This window comes from Spea bombifrons, chromosome 2, assembly GCF_027358695.1.
Source record: "Spea bombifrons isolate aSpeBom1 chromosome 2, aSpeBom1.2.pri, whole genome shotgun sequence".
NCBI lineage: Eukaryota > Metazoa > Chordata > Amphibia > Anura > Pelobatidae > Spea > Spea bombifrons.
In genome coordinates this window covers 101,946,506-101,960,840 of record NC_071088.1, presented here as the reverse complement: position 1 = coordinate 101,960,840, position 14,335 = coordinate 101,946,506, and the positions used below count along the sequence as shown (strand labels likewise).

The 14,335-nt window shown below is 39.0% G+C and overlaps 1 protein-coding gene across 1 annotated transcript; it reads right to left on the bottom strand.

The window, feature by feature from the left end:
- Positions 1–7,952: 7,952 nt before the first annotated feature.
- On the bottom strand, positions 7,953–12,276 carry ACOD1 (aconitate decarboxylase 1). Its single transcript, XM_053455400.1, has 5 exons — positions 12,262–12,276; positions 11,483–11,644; positions 10,281–10,370; positions 9,416–9,621; positions 7,953–9,001 (listed from the first exon to the last, which is right to left on the bottom strand). Exons 1-5 carry the CDS (start codon positions 12,271–12,273, stop codon positions 8,041–8,043), a joined length of 1,431 nt encoding a protein of 476 aa, XP_053311375.1. The 5' UTR covers positions 12,274–12,276; the 3' UTR covers positions 7,953–8,040.
- Positions 12,277–14,335: the final 2,059 nt, after the last annotated feature.

The window sequence follows — 14,335 nt, the reverse complement described above, 5'->3', positions numbered from 1 at the left end:
CGAGACCAGTGGTCTCTGCTGGTCAAGTTCCTGGACCAGGATTTTAAAAGTCTGTACGAGCGACTCTATTGGTCGCCAGCAGGGGGCTTGTCTGCCATCAACCAATGAAGTACATGTGTACTTCATTGGTTGATGGCAGAGGAGGCCCCTGCAGGCGACCAATAGAGTTGCTCGTACAGACAGTTAAAATCCTGGCGCCAAAGCTGCTGCATAGTCCGTGCCGCGTTAACCCCATATTATAACCCCTTCTACAAAAAACGAAGAAAAAAACGAACACGAAGAATGTACACGAATATTCGCCCGAACCGAACACAGGAACAGTCAAAAATTTGCAGAATACGAAGATTTTTTCCACCACGAAGATGAACACGAAGAGTTGGCCGGGTGCCCAAGTCTAATAATAATGGCCACAAGAATATAATCTTGAATAAAGGGCATATGGAAACACAGAATGGACAAGAAAGGTCCTGTGTTGTTTTCGGTACACCCTACTACAATTACTAGATTCACTGGGCTTGAATCTTGTTCACACATCTCCAAAGCAGACTATTGTCAGCTTTTGTATGGTAGCTGAAACATTTTACAGAAATTATCTCGCTTGGGTTATTTCTTTTTTTGTATCGGAGAAACTGAAGAATATTGACTTTAAAGTAATCTTTTCTAGTAGAAGAAAATCGCTGCTTGATATTTCCAACAAAGTGCCTTCACTTGATGTGAGATAAAATAACCTTTAAACGATCAACACGTGAAGTATTTTTGTAACTTGATTCTTTGTAATTTGAAGCTCCCAATTAGGCTCCTTTATTTCCCTCATTTTGCTGTATACACTCAAAACAGGACATAAAATTATGTTTTGGGATGATTTAGGAAACAAAACAATTATTTAGAAGAATGTCCTTTAGCAGTATTTCTTGCAAGGTTGTCCTTAAAGGTAGATGTGTTATATACTTGGATGTCGTCCTACTGGACGACATCCAAGCAGTTGGTAAAGCATCAAAGTTGGGTTGCGTTATCAGTTGACTGACAAAACTTGATACAGCTTGTACGCTACAAATGAAAAGCAACATGAATATTCACTAGCATTCTTTAGGGCCCATGGTACCTACCCATGCACCTCTTTGACCCATCCCCTGTGATATGTGATAGAGGGTAACAGGCCCCAGACTGTTCTAAAATTCCTTAAAAAAAGGGGAAAATCCAACTTGGACCAGACGGCTTGTGAATAGAAAAAGCAGCAGGGTCACGTAATGTAAAAATGTGACCCTGCGGTGAGAGCAATGTAAGCAGCGAGAAAGAAGGCTCTGAGAAGGTAAAGGAGTGAGAGGAGGGAGGGCAAGGAAGGGAGGCATGGAAAGAGTAAGAGAGAGGGTAAGGGAGTAAGAGCAGGAAAGGCGGGGAAGAGAGAGACGATAAGTAAGTTAGTCAGTGAGTATATATGTACAGTATTTTAGAGTGTAACTGTGTGTGTGTTAGCATGAGTGTGTGTGTTAGAGGGAGTGTATGTTAGTATGAGTATGTATGTGTATGTGCATCTAGTGGCTTAATAATAAATTGCACTCTTCAGCTGCCCACATTTTTAATTTAACTACAGCTCTTCAGAACGTGATAACTACTTAATCCCAAAGTTCTTTTGTTTTTGTTTTTAAGGAAACAAGCCATAGCCAGAAAGCTTACCAGCAGTAAAAATAAATGGATGCTGCGGCTATAAATAATTTCCACTCTAGAAGATATTTGCAAAATAAAACACTCTATGTAACATTATAAAACATTATGTATTACATGGCATTTCATGTTATGTTATACAGCAACTATATATGATATTGGGGAAGTCCACAGACAAATTATAATTAACATATAAGTGAAGAAACTATCCTGGTGTGTACTTACATTTCATAGATGTGGCTGACAGGAAATTCCCAGCAGCAGACTATACATCAGAGAAAAAAGAACAGAAAACTGGGAAAAAAAGAAATCGCAAGTAGCTTGCTGAAATTTCTAATATTTCACAATTTTCTGCCACACATGGGAACATCCTTACTGACTTAAGATCATTGTTCAGTGCCTTTTCCAAAACAATACAAATATGTTTGCTGCATTTTTTTCATTTCAGTAGTCCAGCAAGATTAATTGAACCTCAAGTATGTTTCTCTTTTGTTTTAGATATATTAATGAAAACAGTATTAAACCAATTAAACTGCAATATTACCGTATTTGCTCGATTATAAGACCATCGTCTTATATTCGAGTCGTCTTCTAATCAGACCTCAAATAGAGGTCTGACTACAAGACTAAGATCCAGATCCCCCGCGGTGCTGCAGGGGACCTAGATCCTCCTCTCTGCCAGCTGGTGGATGTTCGATGTCTGTGCGGTGCTCAGTCATAGAAGCCCAGGCTGATGTGTCAGCAGCAGCAGAGATTGTCTATGCGCATCGCGCAGACCTCCATCGGCTGTCCCACTACACACCAAGGAATCTGAAGCATGGGGGACAAGTCAAGGGAAGCACTGGTAAGTCGGCGGAGGGTAAGAGTGGCATATGGGGGGATATAAGGGGTATCTGGAGGCAGAATGGCATATAGGGGGTTAAAAGAAATATCAGGGAGGCAGAGTGGCATATAGGGGGTCAAAAGGAATATCAGGAAGGCAGAGTGGCATATAGGGGGTTAAAAGGAATATCAGGGAGGCAGAGTGGCATACAGGGGTGTATACGGCATATCTTGTTGTTCCCTCTGTATTCTCCACCTAAGGCAATTTTTAAAATCAGTTGGATTCAAGTGCCAGCTCTATGTTGATAACACTCAAATCTATCTATCCTCACATTAACTTTAACCAAAAACCAACAGAAGAATATAGCCTGCCTTACAGCTGTCTCTTCTTTGATGGCCCACCAATGCTTAAAACATAATGTCAAGGACTGAGCTATCTATCTTTCCACTGATATTCCTTCCAGTGCCTTAATTTAACCATTTACCTTGTGAGAACTGCACCTTCCCTAGGACTAATTCTTGATTAATATCTTTCTTTCAGTGCACAACTTAAGAAAGTAATTCAAATCTAACACTTCTTTCTTCAAAAGATCACTAAAGTACTCATATTGTTCTCTCTCTTTCTAGACTACTATAATGCTCCATAGACTACTTTGTAGCTCTCTTATCACATATATCACTTTACAAAACGTTCTCAACCCAGGCACCAGAATACACTTTCTTTCCTCTAAAACACTACTCACCACCACAATAAAGCTGATGCTCATCCTACATTTCATCACTGATATGTTGATATACAACTGCATACCCTCTGCTCACCATCCATAGCCGGAATCTCTCTGATGCTCAAACAGCTACGGTTCCTTCTCAATTAAAGGCCTTCACAGCTGCTCCATATACATGGTCCCCACCACTAACTAAAGGAACACCAATTTATTGTAACATTATAGTAACTTACAAACTTTGATATAACACGAAAAATTAAATACATTTTACTTACCTCCTTCCCTGATTGCATCTGTATATTTGCCCACTACTACTACTAGACTGTAACTTCTACAGGACAGGGCCCTCCTTTTCTAATATAGTCACACTTATTGTACCTTGATCAAAATGTCTGTATGACTACAGTATTTACTATACGACTACACTCATTGTACACTTTTTATTATTCTGTAAACTGTAAAGTGCATTATAAAGATATACATACTAGATTTGTGCAAATGTACCAAAATCTAATTTTTCATTTCGATTTTGGTCCATACGTTTTCGGACAACAAATGTATTTTCTGTTCGGATGAAAATCAGAGGGCTTTTTACATTCAGAAACGAAATTTGTTGTGACTCCCCCTCATTCACTTTCATTTCACACTTTCACTCTTGCACACTCTCATTCACATTTTCTCACACTTTCATTCACTCTCTCTTTCCCTGTCTCCTTGCCTTGCAGCTTAGTTTCTTCTGTTACATCTTCTTGTCCTTGGTCTTCTTTCTTTATCTGCTGCTATGTGGACATGGCCTCCTGGTGAACTTCCGCAAAATGGCACACCCTCTCCCATGTTCCTCCAATCGGGAGAGAGGATGTCTCTGAAGGATGCACCATTTTGAGTAAGTTCACTGGGAGGCCAGAATAATGAAGACAGATTTGTTGAGAAAAACAAGCGTTTCTGCTCCTATCTTTCTCTGTGAATCTATCTGCATTAGTCTGGTCTCTCTGTGTACTTCTGCAAAAAGGAGGAGCTACTAGGACAGCCTCTACCCTTTCTGACAATTAGAGGGAGAGGGTGTGTCTGGAGGTTTTTCTGCTGAACAGATTCAAATGAAAATTCTGAGCTTCATGTTTGTTTCTTTCATTGGGGGTCAGTATACAAATACATACAAATTTACAAAATAGGCAAATTTTGTTAAAATTTAAATTCATACAAATACACAACTCTAATACATACATACTTTTGATCCTAGCTTAACATTTTTTTTCCCTGGGCCCTGGGCATTTTTTACTTTTACTTTTTTAATTTGATTTAGTTACATATAGATTATGCATCTTTTGACATAATTTTTTTTTGCCTTTTTGATGAGGTTTACCTTATTTGATAATTACTATATGTAAATGTAATGTCTTTGTCTTTGTTTGTGTCATAACTTCTTTGGGGGAGGAAGTCGCAGCTATAATAAGGAATACAGCACTCACATTTTGTATGGACTTAACGTTTCTTTCACTCTAAAATGCATGTGTTTCTGACGAGACAGGCAGACCCATCCATTTACTGTAATATGATTTATTTTATTTCTCTTTTGAATGACTAGGAAGTATTGGCAAAATGACTACCCCTGTGATGTATAGTACTATAGCTTTTTTTGTGGGTACTGTAGATCCATGGTCAGAGGGTCTTCAAACATGCATGGATTCTGTCAGACATGCCAGGTATAAAAGGCTTTCTCTTTTACTTACACATTGCCTAGTTGTGATTGAGTGCACAATGCCTGACAAAGACTTGCTCTGTGTTATTTTTTTCTGTAATACTAGAGTATGCATGGTATTCTATCAATATTTTACTGGGCATTTCCAGTCTCTGCCACTTCACCTCGCATTGTTCTGTATTGGTTTATGCTCATAACATACCATATGGACATTGTAAGATATTTGTGATAAGTAATAAATGTAGAGACTGATTTTAATTTTGCGCTGCAGTGGATATCTATGTCAGTTGCATACGCTGTGCACCACTTGTGGCGGTCAAGTGCTCATACAGCTGTGGAACGAGGTCCAATTTCCTGGAAGATCATCTCTCCTTGTTTCTTTTGCATCATTTCCTTTACTTTATGAGCTTCTTCCAGTATGATAACATTGATTAGGTACTAACAGGGCCGGCTTTAGGTGTTACGCCGCCCTGTGCGGACTACTCCTCTGGCGCCCCTCCCCCGCTCCACAAAAAAGAAAGGACATTTTTTTTTGTAACAAACAACTAGTTTTAATTAGAGATTATTTATGTGAAAGTGCAAACAAGTACAATAATATATAACTGGAAACACTGGTGACAATAATGTACATTAAATACATTAAGTATAGGGAACTGCTAATCTTTGTAACAAAAACATTTTCAAAAATATTTAAAAAATTGGACCCAAGGCAAGCATTTCCTTGGGCCCCCTCCACGCTCCCTAGCATGCAATCACTCCCTCCGCTCCAACACCAACATTTTTTTTGCCACACTGACTACAGATTAGGGGAAGACTGTGAGAGTCAGTGCAGTCTTCCCTCCTTCTGACCTTACCATGACTTTGAGAGGTCCTCTCCCCCGTAATCATCCCCAAAGTCCCTTTGTCCACTCTTTCACTAAGGCATGCCCCTCTTTTACTTACTCCCTGTAGTTCAGGTATAGATCAAATAAACAACACATGTCAACAGCACTTGCATGTATAGGTCACCTGAATAAAACATACAAACCATATATTTGCAGGTATACATAAATAATGCATGGAAACAGCATAACAGATACAGGTCAACAGAATAACAAAAAAACAGCTTTGCAGGTATAGCTAAATTGGAAATCACATATAAACTCAGCATTAAAGATATAAATAAAAAAAGTAAATTACAGCATAGATCACACATAGGTTGCACACTCCAAAGGCCAGCCCTGGCGTCCATATTGCCCACATAGAACTTCACCAGCACCTAGATGACACACAGATTACAGCCCAACTTTGTCCCCAAACAGCTCTGCGTAAAACATCTTTGTCCCCAAACAGCCCACCCTGTGCCACTTTGTCCCATAAACACCCTGCTTGTGCCATCTTTGCCTTTCCCCAAATCACTTAAACATCCATGATACACACAAAAACTTATACAGTCACTCACTCATTCACTGATTTCATTCACATAATCATTCATTCTCTCACGCATTCACACAAATCATTTATACATATTAATGAATGCATTCAAACAAACCATTCAAGCAATTCATCCACACATTAATTCATTCATTCTCTCACTCATTTGCACTCTTTATTTCAATATTCTTACTACCCCCTTCTCACTATCTATTCCGCCTTTCTCACTATCTACCCCCTCGCTCCCCTTCTCACTATCTACCCCCTCTGCTACTTCTCACCCTTTTCACTGTCTACCCCCTCTCACTATGTACTCCCCTCTCCCACTTCTCACTATATACCCCTAGCCCCCTTTTCACTATGCACCCTCTCTCCCCTTCTCCTCTCCCCCCTCTCATTATCTACCCCCTCACACACCTTCCCACTATCAACCCCATCACCCCCTTCTTACTATCGACCCTGGTGGCAGGGAATGGAGGAGACAGAGGGGCGCCGAGCAGTTGCTGAAAATGTTTTCATGAGCGACCACTCGACGCCCCTCTCTCACCTCCACTCCCTGCCGCCTGGGTGCCGTGCACGGCCCTGGCCTTGGTGATAGGACGGCCGCCTGGCGCCCCTGTTGCAATGGCGCCCTGTGCGGCTGCTCAGCTTGCACACCCTGAAGGCCGGACCTGGGTACTAATAATGTTCCAAAGATCTTTTCACTTAGCTAATTTTTCACCTGATATTTGGATTATCTTTGCTTATCTTTGCTTACATGAAACGAGCAAAAGAAAAATCTGGCTGTAAAAAAAAATTAAGGTGACAGCCACAAATGATTATAGAGCTTTTATTTACATATATAAATTAACTCCTTTTAAACTTTTTAATTAGGAAATCATCCTTGTAAACATACCAAATACAAACAACATCATGAAAATAGCTAATATTGTTAACCATTATTTTCAAGCATGTAGGGGGAATTGCACACATTGTAGTCAGTTGCCTTGCCCAAACACATGGCAAATATAAAATCTATCTTACAAAATATCTGAGCAGTTCTATTTCTGTAAAAAATAATATATAGGTTATTTTGACCACTAAATCTCTTACACTCTATTACTATATTGTCTTCTGTGTGGTACAAATGCAGGATGTACCATGGTACCTCACCCCTGCAAGCAAAAACGCATCTTAAGGCGCCTATGTGATTTCCACCAGCAACTGCCCAGAGAAAAATGAACATTAAAGTGAGCAAAAATAGCCTCTCGTCGCTTGATGCCAGAGGAGGGTTTAACGCCGGCTGCCCGTGTAAGCAAGTTTGAGCACACGGTTCTGCCGGTACTGGAGGTCGCTGTCTTGTCTGTCATGTCACAGTGGTTATGATGTCACATCATGAAAAAGAAAGCATAAAAGGCAAATAAGGCTAATTGTTAATCGTTTGGGAGGTGGCAAAATTTCATGTCCTCTCTGTATCGATCTTAACCAAGTGGTCCAATGTCTCATAACCCCTCCAACCTGCCATCAACACAGTTTGCTGAATACACCCAGGTGGCTGGATGAAGAAGTGTGGCGGTTGGCTATGTTTATTTATTGGATGACTACAGACCACCAACTTTTTTTTACCCTGGACTCTTGGTAATTTTCATAGGTCTATTTAAAAAGTATTACCGGCTCTGTGGCGACAAACATTTTGGTTACATTCATTAGTAGAGCTAAGGCAGCTTTACACATATATAACAATTAAAGATCATTAAGAATGACTTGTTTGTGCTCATCCGTAGATTGAGTCCTATTTTTAAGGATTGCATTTAATACAGAACAGTCTGCTACATCTTCCAGTTTGTCCACAATCTCCACAATGCCTTCCACTCCATCGCTTGACAGAACTGTGGAAGCGTTGCTCTTAAATTTTTTCACAAGGTCTTCATTGCTTAAAGGCTTCCTCCAGTGGCCATAGAATGTGTTGCATCTCTCTGTAAAAGTGTCTCCGTTATTAAGCATTACACTAACCTCACAATACATTTTCTCAAAACTGGGTTTGTTGTCAGATGGATGTTCAACTTGTATTTTTCCCAGAAGTTCCTGGAGATTTGGCCTTGATATGTTGTGATCATTGAATGATTCCACAGATACTGCTCCATCAAGCAGAGCTGTGCATGCATTGAACTGGATAGAATGACGAGCTTCATGTTCCGAAGTAGGGAAGGGACGGTTCACATACTTAGCATCTGGAAATTTCAGTAAAATTTTCTCTATCTTGTTGATTGGTAGCAATCTATCTACGTCAACAATGTGTTTATAGATAGCACATGCTGCATCTGCCACCCAGTGCATTCCAAGATGAGCAGGAAAGCGCTTGAAGGCAACATCTTGTTTCTCCAGCAGCCATGTGTATGACTTTAGTGCTGGTAGAGCTTGTGGATCATAGTCATTATAGAAAGCACCAAATCCTGACTCCAAATCAAGAATTTGTTTATTCGCTTCAAGTCCTAAAGATGCTAGGCATGCGGCTTCCAGCCCATGCCTGCCTGCATTGCCTATATGTAATGGTTTGGTTTGTGTGGCTGCATTAGCCAAAGGAGCACCAGAATATGAGGCTGCAATAGCCAAAGCGTCCCTGCATTGGGACAGTTCCAGGCAAAGGAGTTTGGACATAGCTGCTGCACTTCCCATGGTACCAACCACAGCAGGGGGATGAAACCTATAATAAAAGCATTTATAGTAAATTAATGCTTTGTAATCAGATTAATGGCATTCCTGGAATAAATAGCCTTATATTAGCCATATTTTAGGCTACCAAAATATTGAGGAATACCACTTCAGCAAGGTCGCCATTAATTATTTTAACAGCTTCCATTATTAAAACTGCTTATATGTGATTAAATTGGGCGCATGAGCTGTTGGTAAGTATTGTAAACATTTTGGAAAGCTACCTACACATGTTATTCTATCCCATTTAAGTTAGTAAATGGAACTAAGCCCGATCTATGTGCAGGGAATATAAAGAATGGAGAAGACTATGCAAAAAAAAAAAAGTATTTATTGTGATATTTGTTTTAGTTGCTTAAGAAAAAAGCACAATACAAGCAACAATCTAATGCTACACTAATGTTACCTTTTTGGAATATTGCTTGCTTCCCGAGAAAACTGCATGAGTCTTCCCTGTATTTCAATTCCAACATTGAAAGCTAATAGAAAGTCCAGGCCTGACAGTTTCCGACTGGGTGGAAAGGTGTCCGATAGGGCTATCAAGGGGGGCAGTACAGCTCCCGACGGGTGTGTTGCAGGATGCCAGGTATCATCGAAATCCATTGAGTGAACCTAGAAGATAATAAAATAAACTGTAACCACCAACAAAAGCAGTATTCTAAAATTCATCATGCGCCATCTTGTTTGTACAATTTTTATAAACAAACTGGCTTGGTGGTAAAAATATCTTAAGAAAAATACAGGGAACTATTTGACTTAAGGCAACAACAGATCACAGTGCCCATGGTCTCACATAGCACTGACAAAATATCTTCTGCTAATGGAAATAGGCATGTATAAAAGGTACAGGAGTTTCTGGGGTAGTCAGAACATTCATAGAACCATCTCTAACCATGAAAGTCGTTACGATATTGGTCATCTTTATGCTAAGTTATGATGGGGATACAGCAGTGAAGGGACGATTTACTGTGTCTACAGCAGCATTGTGAATGTGACATTAACTGTAAATTCTCGTATCTACTCTTAGTTGGCCGCTGGGCTCTGATTGTACTAAATACCACAATCCAGTACTAAAACTGAAAATTATTTACCAGCTAACAACCCAATTTTTACCTGTTCTCAGCTTTGTCCTAAAATGCACAGAGAAGAAAGCTCATATATAATTATGTATTATTATAACACTATTTTTTTTATATTGAACAAAATGGTCAATGGCTGTCTAACATTGATCACAGTAATTGTGTAGGGTTTCTATTGCAAAAGTTTCTTACAGCAACTCCATTGACAAAAGAGGCATAGAGTGGAGGGAGGCGGACATCTGATCGGCCCCACACAGTGCTGGAGATGTCTGTGCTGTATATCTGAAATCAATAAAATAAGTGGTGATTTAATCCATGGAAGAATAACAAAAAGAAGAATGAGAATGAGAAGAGAATGAGAAATAAAAGTCCCAGCACCATTTTTATAATTACCTTTTAAAGAAGATACATTTGACAATCAGTGAAATGAGGCAGTATGTTGCAATTTTTCTTTAGTATAACTTTGTGCCAGGCTGTCTACTAAAACGTGACTAAATATAAAATCGTATAAAGTATTTATATTTATTAGTGTTACCTTTTTGGAATAGTTCACAATGTGTACTTATATCTCAGTCCTTTTAAGAATGTAGTCTATGGCTCTAATTGATGGGGGTGGGTGGTACAATAGAGGAATATTGGGTAATTAATAAAGTATTAGTTTCCTGTATATATTGATAGTGTAAGCTCTATTGTAGAAAAGAGGCCCAATTTCTACCACTGGGGGCGGGGCTTGGGTGGTAGCGCTACTGCATATGCGCATTATTAAAATGGGACCTCAATCCCAAAAAGAGGACAGCATGATGAAACCTGCTTTATTATCTGGCTTTTTTTAAATATCAATTGATTTTCCCTCCTCTCACATTCGTGGTTTATTGGGGCCCCCCCAGTACAAATATGAATCTGGTGCCCCTCTTTTAAGATGGAGGTGGCACCTACCAGCTCCATAGCATTGACAGGCACCATGGTTGTCTATATGGTTGACCCTGGGGTTTTCTAGTGAGTTGCAGCGAGATCAAACATTTCACATCACCAACTACACTATGCATTAAGATCTAATCCTAGTGAGCAACTGTGCAAGAATAAGCAGGAGGGCCTCACATAATCCATAGCTAAGGCGACATCATGACATCTAAAAATCATTTTGGCTTGCTAAACAGAGCCCGGTGTCATGGCATCTTATATGTGATGGCACCAACTGAGTAAAATACTTGCGTGTGAGAGAAAAATGTATTCGTTACTAAAACTGGCAGAGGTATTTGTATAGACTACTGCTCGAACATTGCTTGAACATTTCTCAGTGTTCTATTTATATAAACCTCTTGTAATTAAAGGCATTTAAATGAAACAGGATGGTAATTAAACTAAGAAAAGACGCATTTCAGAAAGTGTCTCACTTTGCTGTACTGCAAGGCTTTTTGGAACACTTCAGTCTGGGTGCCAATCAATCCAACTCCCAATGTATCCAGAATCATACGCTTGCTTCTCTGGATCACTGTTTCCGTAAGATTGCTACTGCTCAGACCATGGATCGCACTTGCAAAACTACCTGTTATGGTCTGAAAAATAATTGGGAAAATTCAATTTTAATCACTATACCAACTACAAAACACAATGTATCTTTGGTATGAATAGCAGTAACTGGGAAATAAGTTATAGGAAATTAGTACAAAATGCTGTTTATTTCATCAGATTTATCAAGTGATATTAAGCATCTTGATGCTTTCTAAAGCAGCAATAACATTTTTTTTTAATTATATAAACTAAACTCCAAAAACATTCCAATGGCTAGAAAATGGCCTAACCTCTAACATTAGGTAAATGTGTTATATTCAAAATTGCGATTAAATTTATTTTGGGTATGACCTAAAATATGTTATTAGAATTGTTATTTAAGGTTTAGTTTTCATGTTATTCAGATTTGAGGATCCAAACAGTACCATCAGCTATTAGCCCAGTAGATCTATAGCAAAACGTAGAAGCCAAGTAGATCTGTAGAGCGTTCCCCGTAGAAACTCTCCTTAGGTAAGGTTGGCTGGTGGGCATTCAAATATTGTTTTTAACATAAAGGATTAAAAAATGAAAACTCAATACCCCTATGTCACATACACTCCCTATACAGTGGTGATGAACAACAAAAATAGAAACATATGTTAATGAATCAAATATACGGCACCTTAGCAAGCATTCTCTTTCCTGATACAGCGGGTTCTGTCTGTTTAGTTTATGTCACATTGAAGTCACTTTATAGCAAGCACCTACTGTGGAAAAGGTCAATACCCTCCCAACTTGTAGGTTCCTTATTTGAGTCTTCCAGTTTCATAATTGGTAAATTTTACAGTCGGTACAGTCATCACTTTTCACAATCCCAAACAGTGCACCACAATTTTCAAATGAACTAGGTCAGTCTACAACTGTGTAGTTTCCATGTTTTCAAACATAAAAGCTTTTTTTCTAAGGAGGAAGTTAGATTTTTATCACTACACAATGGTGTTCATCTTGTGTATAATGTCATTTTATGTATGTCTCTCTGTTAGAGGTGCTCACTAAACAGTTGAGGTCTATTGAGTTAAACATATTTCTTTGAACTCCCCACCCTCTTAACAAGATGTGGGGTGAGAAGGAGGCACTGAATGGGGTGTGTGTATGTTTAGTTATATTTAACCACACATCATCGCCTTGAGAAGGGGGTGGGCCTTGGTGTGGTTATATTGGGCAATATACCCCCAGGTCTATTTAATTATTTCCTTGCCACACTGCACATAGGGTGAGGGAAGAGCATCATCTGCCCCCATTGGTTATTGGGCGTCCTTGGTATCCCCATTTAATTTATTTGTTGTATAGTAGGGCGGTTCATAAGTAACCTCACAATCCCCTGGAAGTAAGTTTCTACTCGCACCTGTGTGAAGGTTAATAAATAAAGTAGTCTACTCTTTCATACCCTTGTCTCTCTAGCATGTGCCCAAGTTAGCTTTATTGAATTTGCAAGTTGGTCTTCTGTTGCAAGCCCCCCTTTTTTAACCAACTTGCAAGAATTTGCAGCTTAGTAAATAGATGCAAATGTATAGTAGTGTAAATTAAAACGCATAGATGTCTCTGCCTTTTCACCCTTCTTTTTAAATAAGTTTCATTTTTATATGGCCTGTTTACCACGCCTATAGGTGATGAGTACATCCTAAATCTAATCTTGGCACACCTTTTGAGGATGTACCTGTACGTCGAGAGGGTAAGGAACCAGTTAAGGATTTTGACTAGACCACTCCAAAGCCATAATTTTAGTCTTGCTTGTTTTTCTTCAGATTATTGTCCTGCTGCATAATCCAACTGATTTACGTACCAATCAGACATTCTCCATCAGGATTTTCTGGAAAAGATCAGAATTCATGGTTCCATCAATTATGACAAGTCATCCAGGTCCTGAAGCAGCAAAGCAGTCCCAGACCATCACACTACTACCAACATCAGTTGCTATATTGTTCTTATTGTGGAATGCTTTACATCAGCTGTATCAGGAACCATATTTTATGGGTTCCACTTTTGACTCATCAGTCCACAGAATATTACTCCAAAAGTCTTGGGTGCCATTGAGATGTTTTTTTTTGGCAAATGTGAGACAAGCTTTTGTGTTCTTTTTAGTCAGCAGTGGTTTTCACATCTCTCCCGTGGATGCCATTTTTGCACTACTTCACTTTGCAAGGGAGGTTCTATTTATATGAAGTTTAGATCCAGCAAGACTGTCAGTAATCATGGTTTGGTGTGTCTAGTGGAACTGAATCCAATTATGAATTACATTTTGTTAATTAGTTGATTTAGTAACTAAAAATTACTTTTTCACATAGGGCCGGGTAGGGTTGGATAGCTTGTTTCCTTCTATAAATCATATAATCATTTAAATGCTACATTTTGCGTTCACTGAGGTTATCTTTGTCATATCTAAAAGAAATCAGGAGAGGCAAACATATTCCCCCACAATGTATATATAAATAAATATGTTTATTTTATGAAAGATAATTTCATATTGATGCTAATTTAAAGGTCAAACTTCTGTATTTGATGACACCTGACATTGGAATATGAGAAATGCATTACACAATATAGAGTAGGAAACTTTCCTATGACCTCATTCTACCTTTTTTATGGTCACGTCTGCACTGTGCAAGTATTGAGGAATCTTCCTTTTCATTAAGCAATTGGCTTTGTGTTTTATGCACTTTAACATTGCTGTCAGATATAAAGATGTAGAAAAAAAA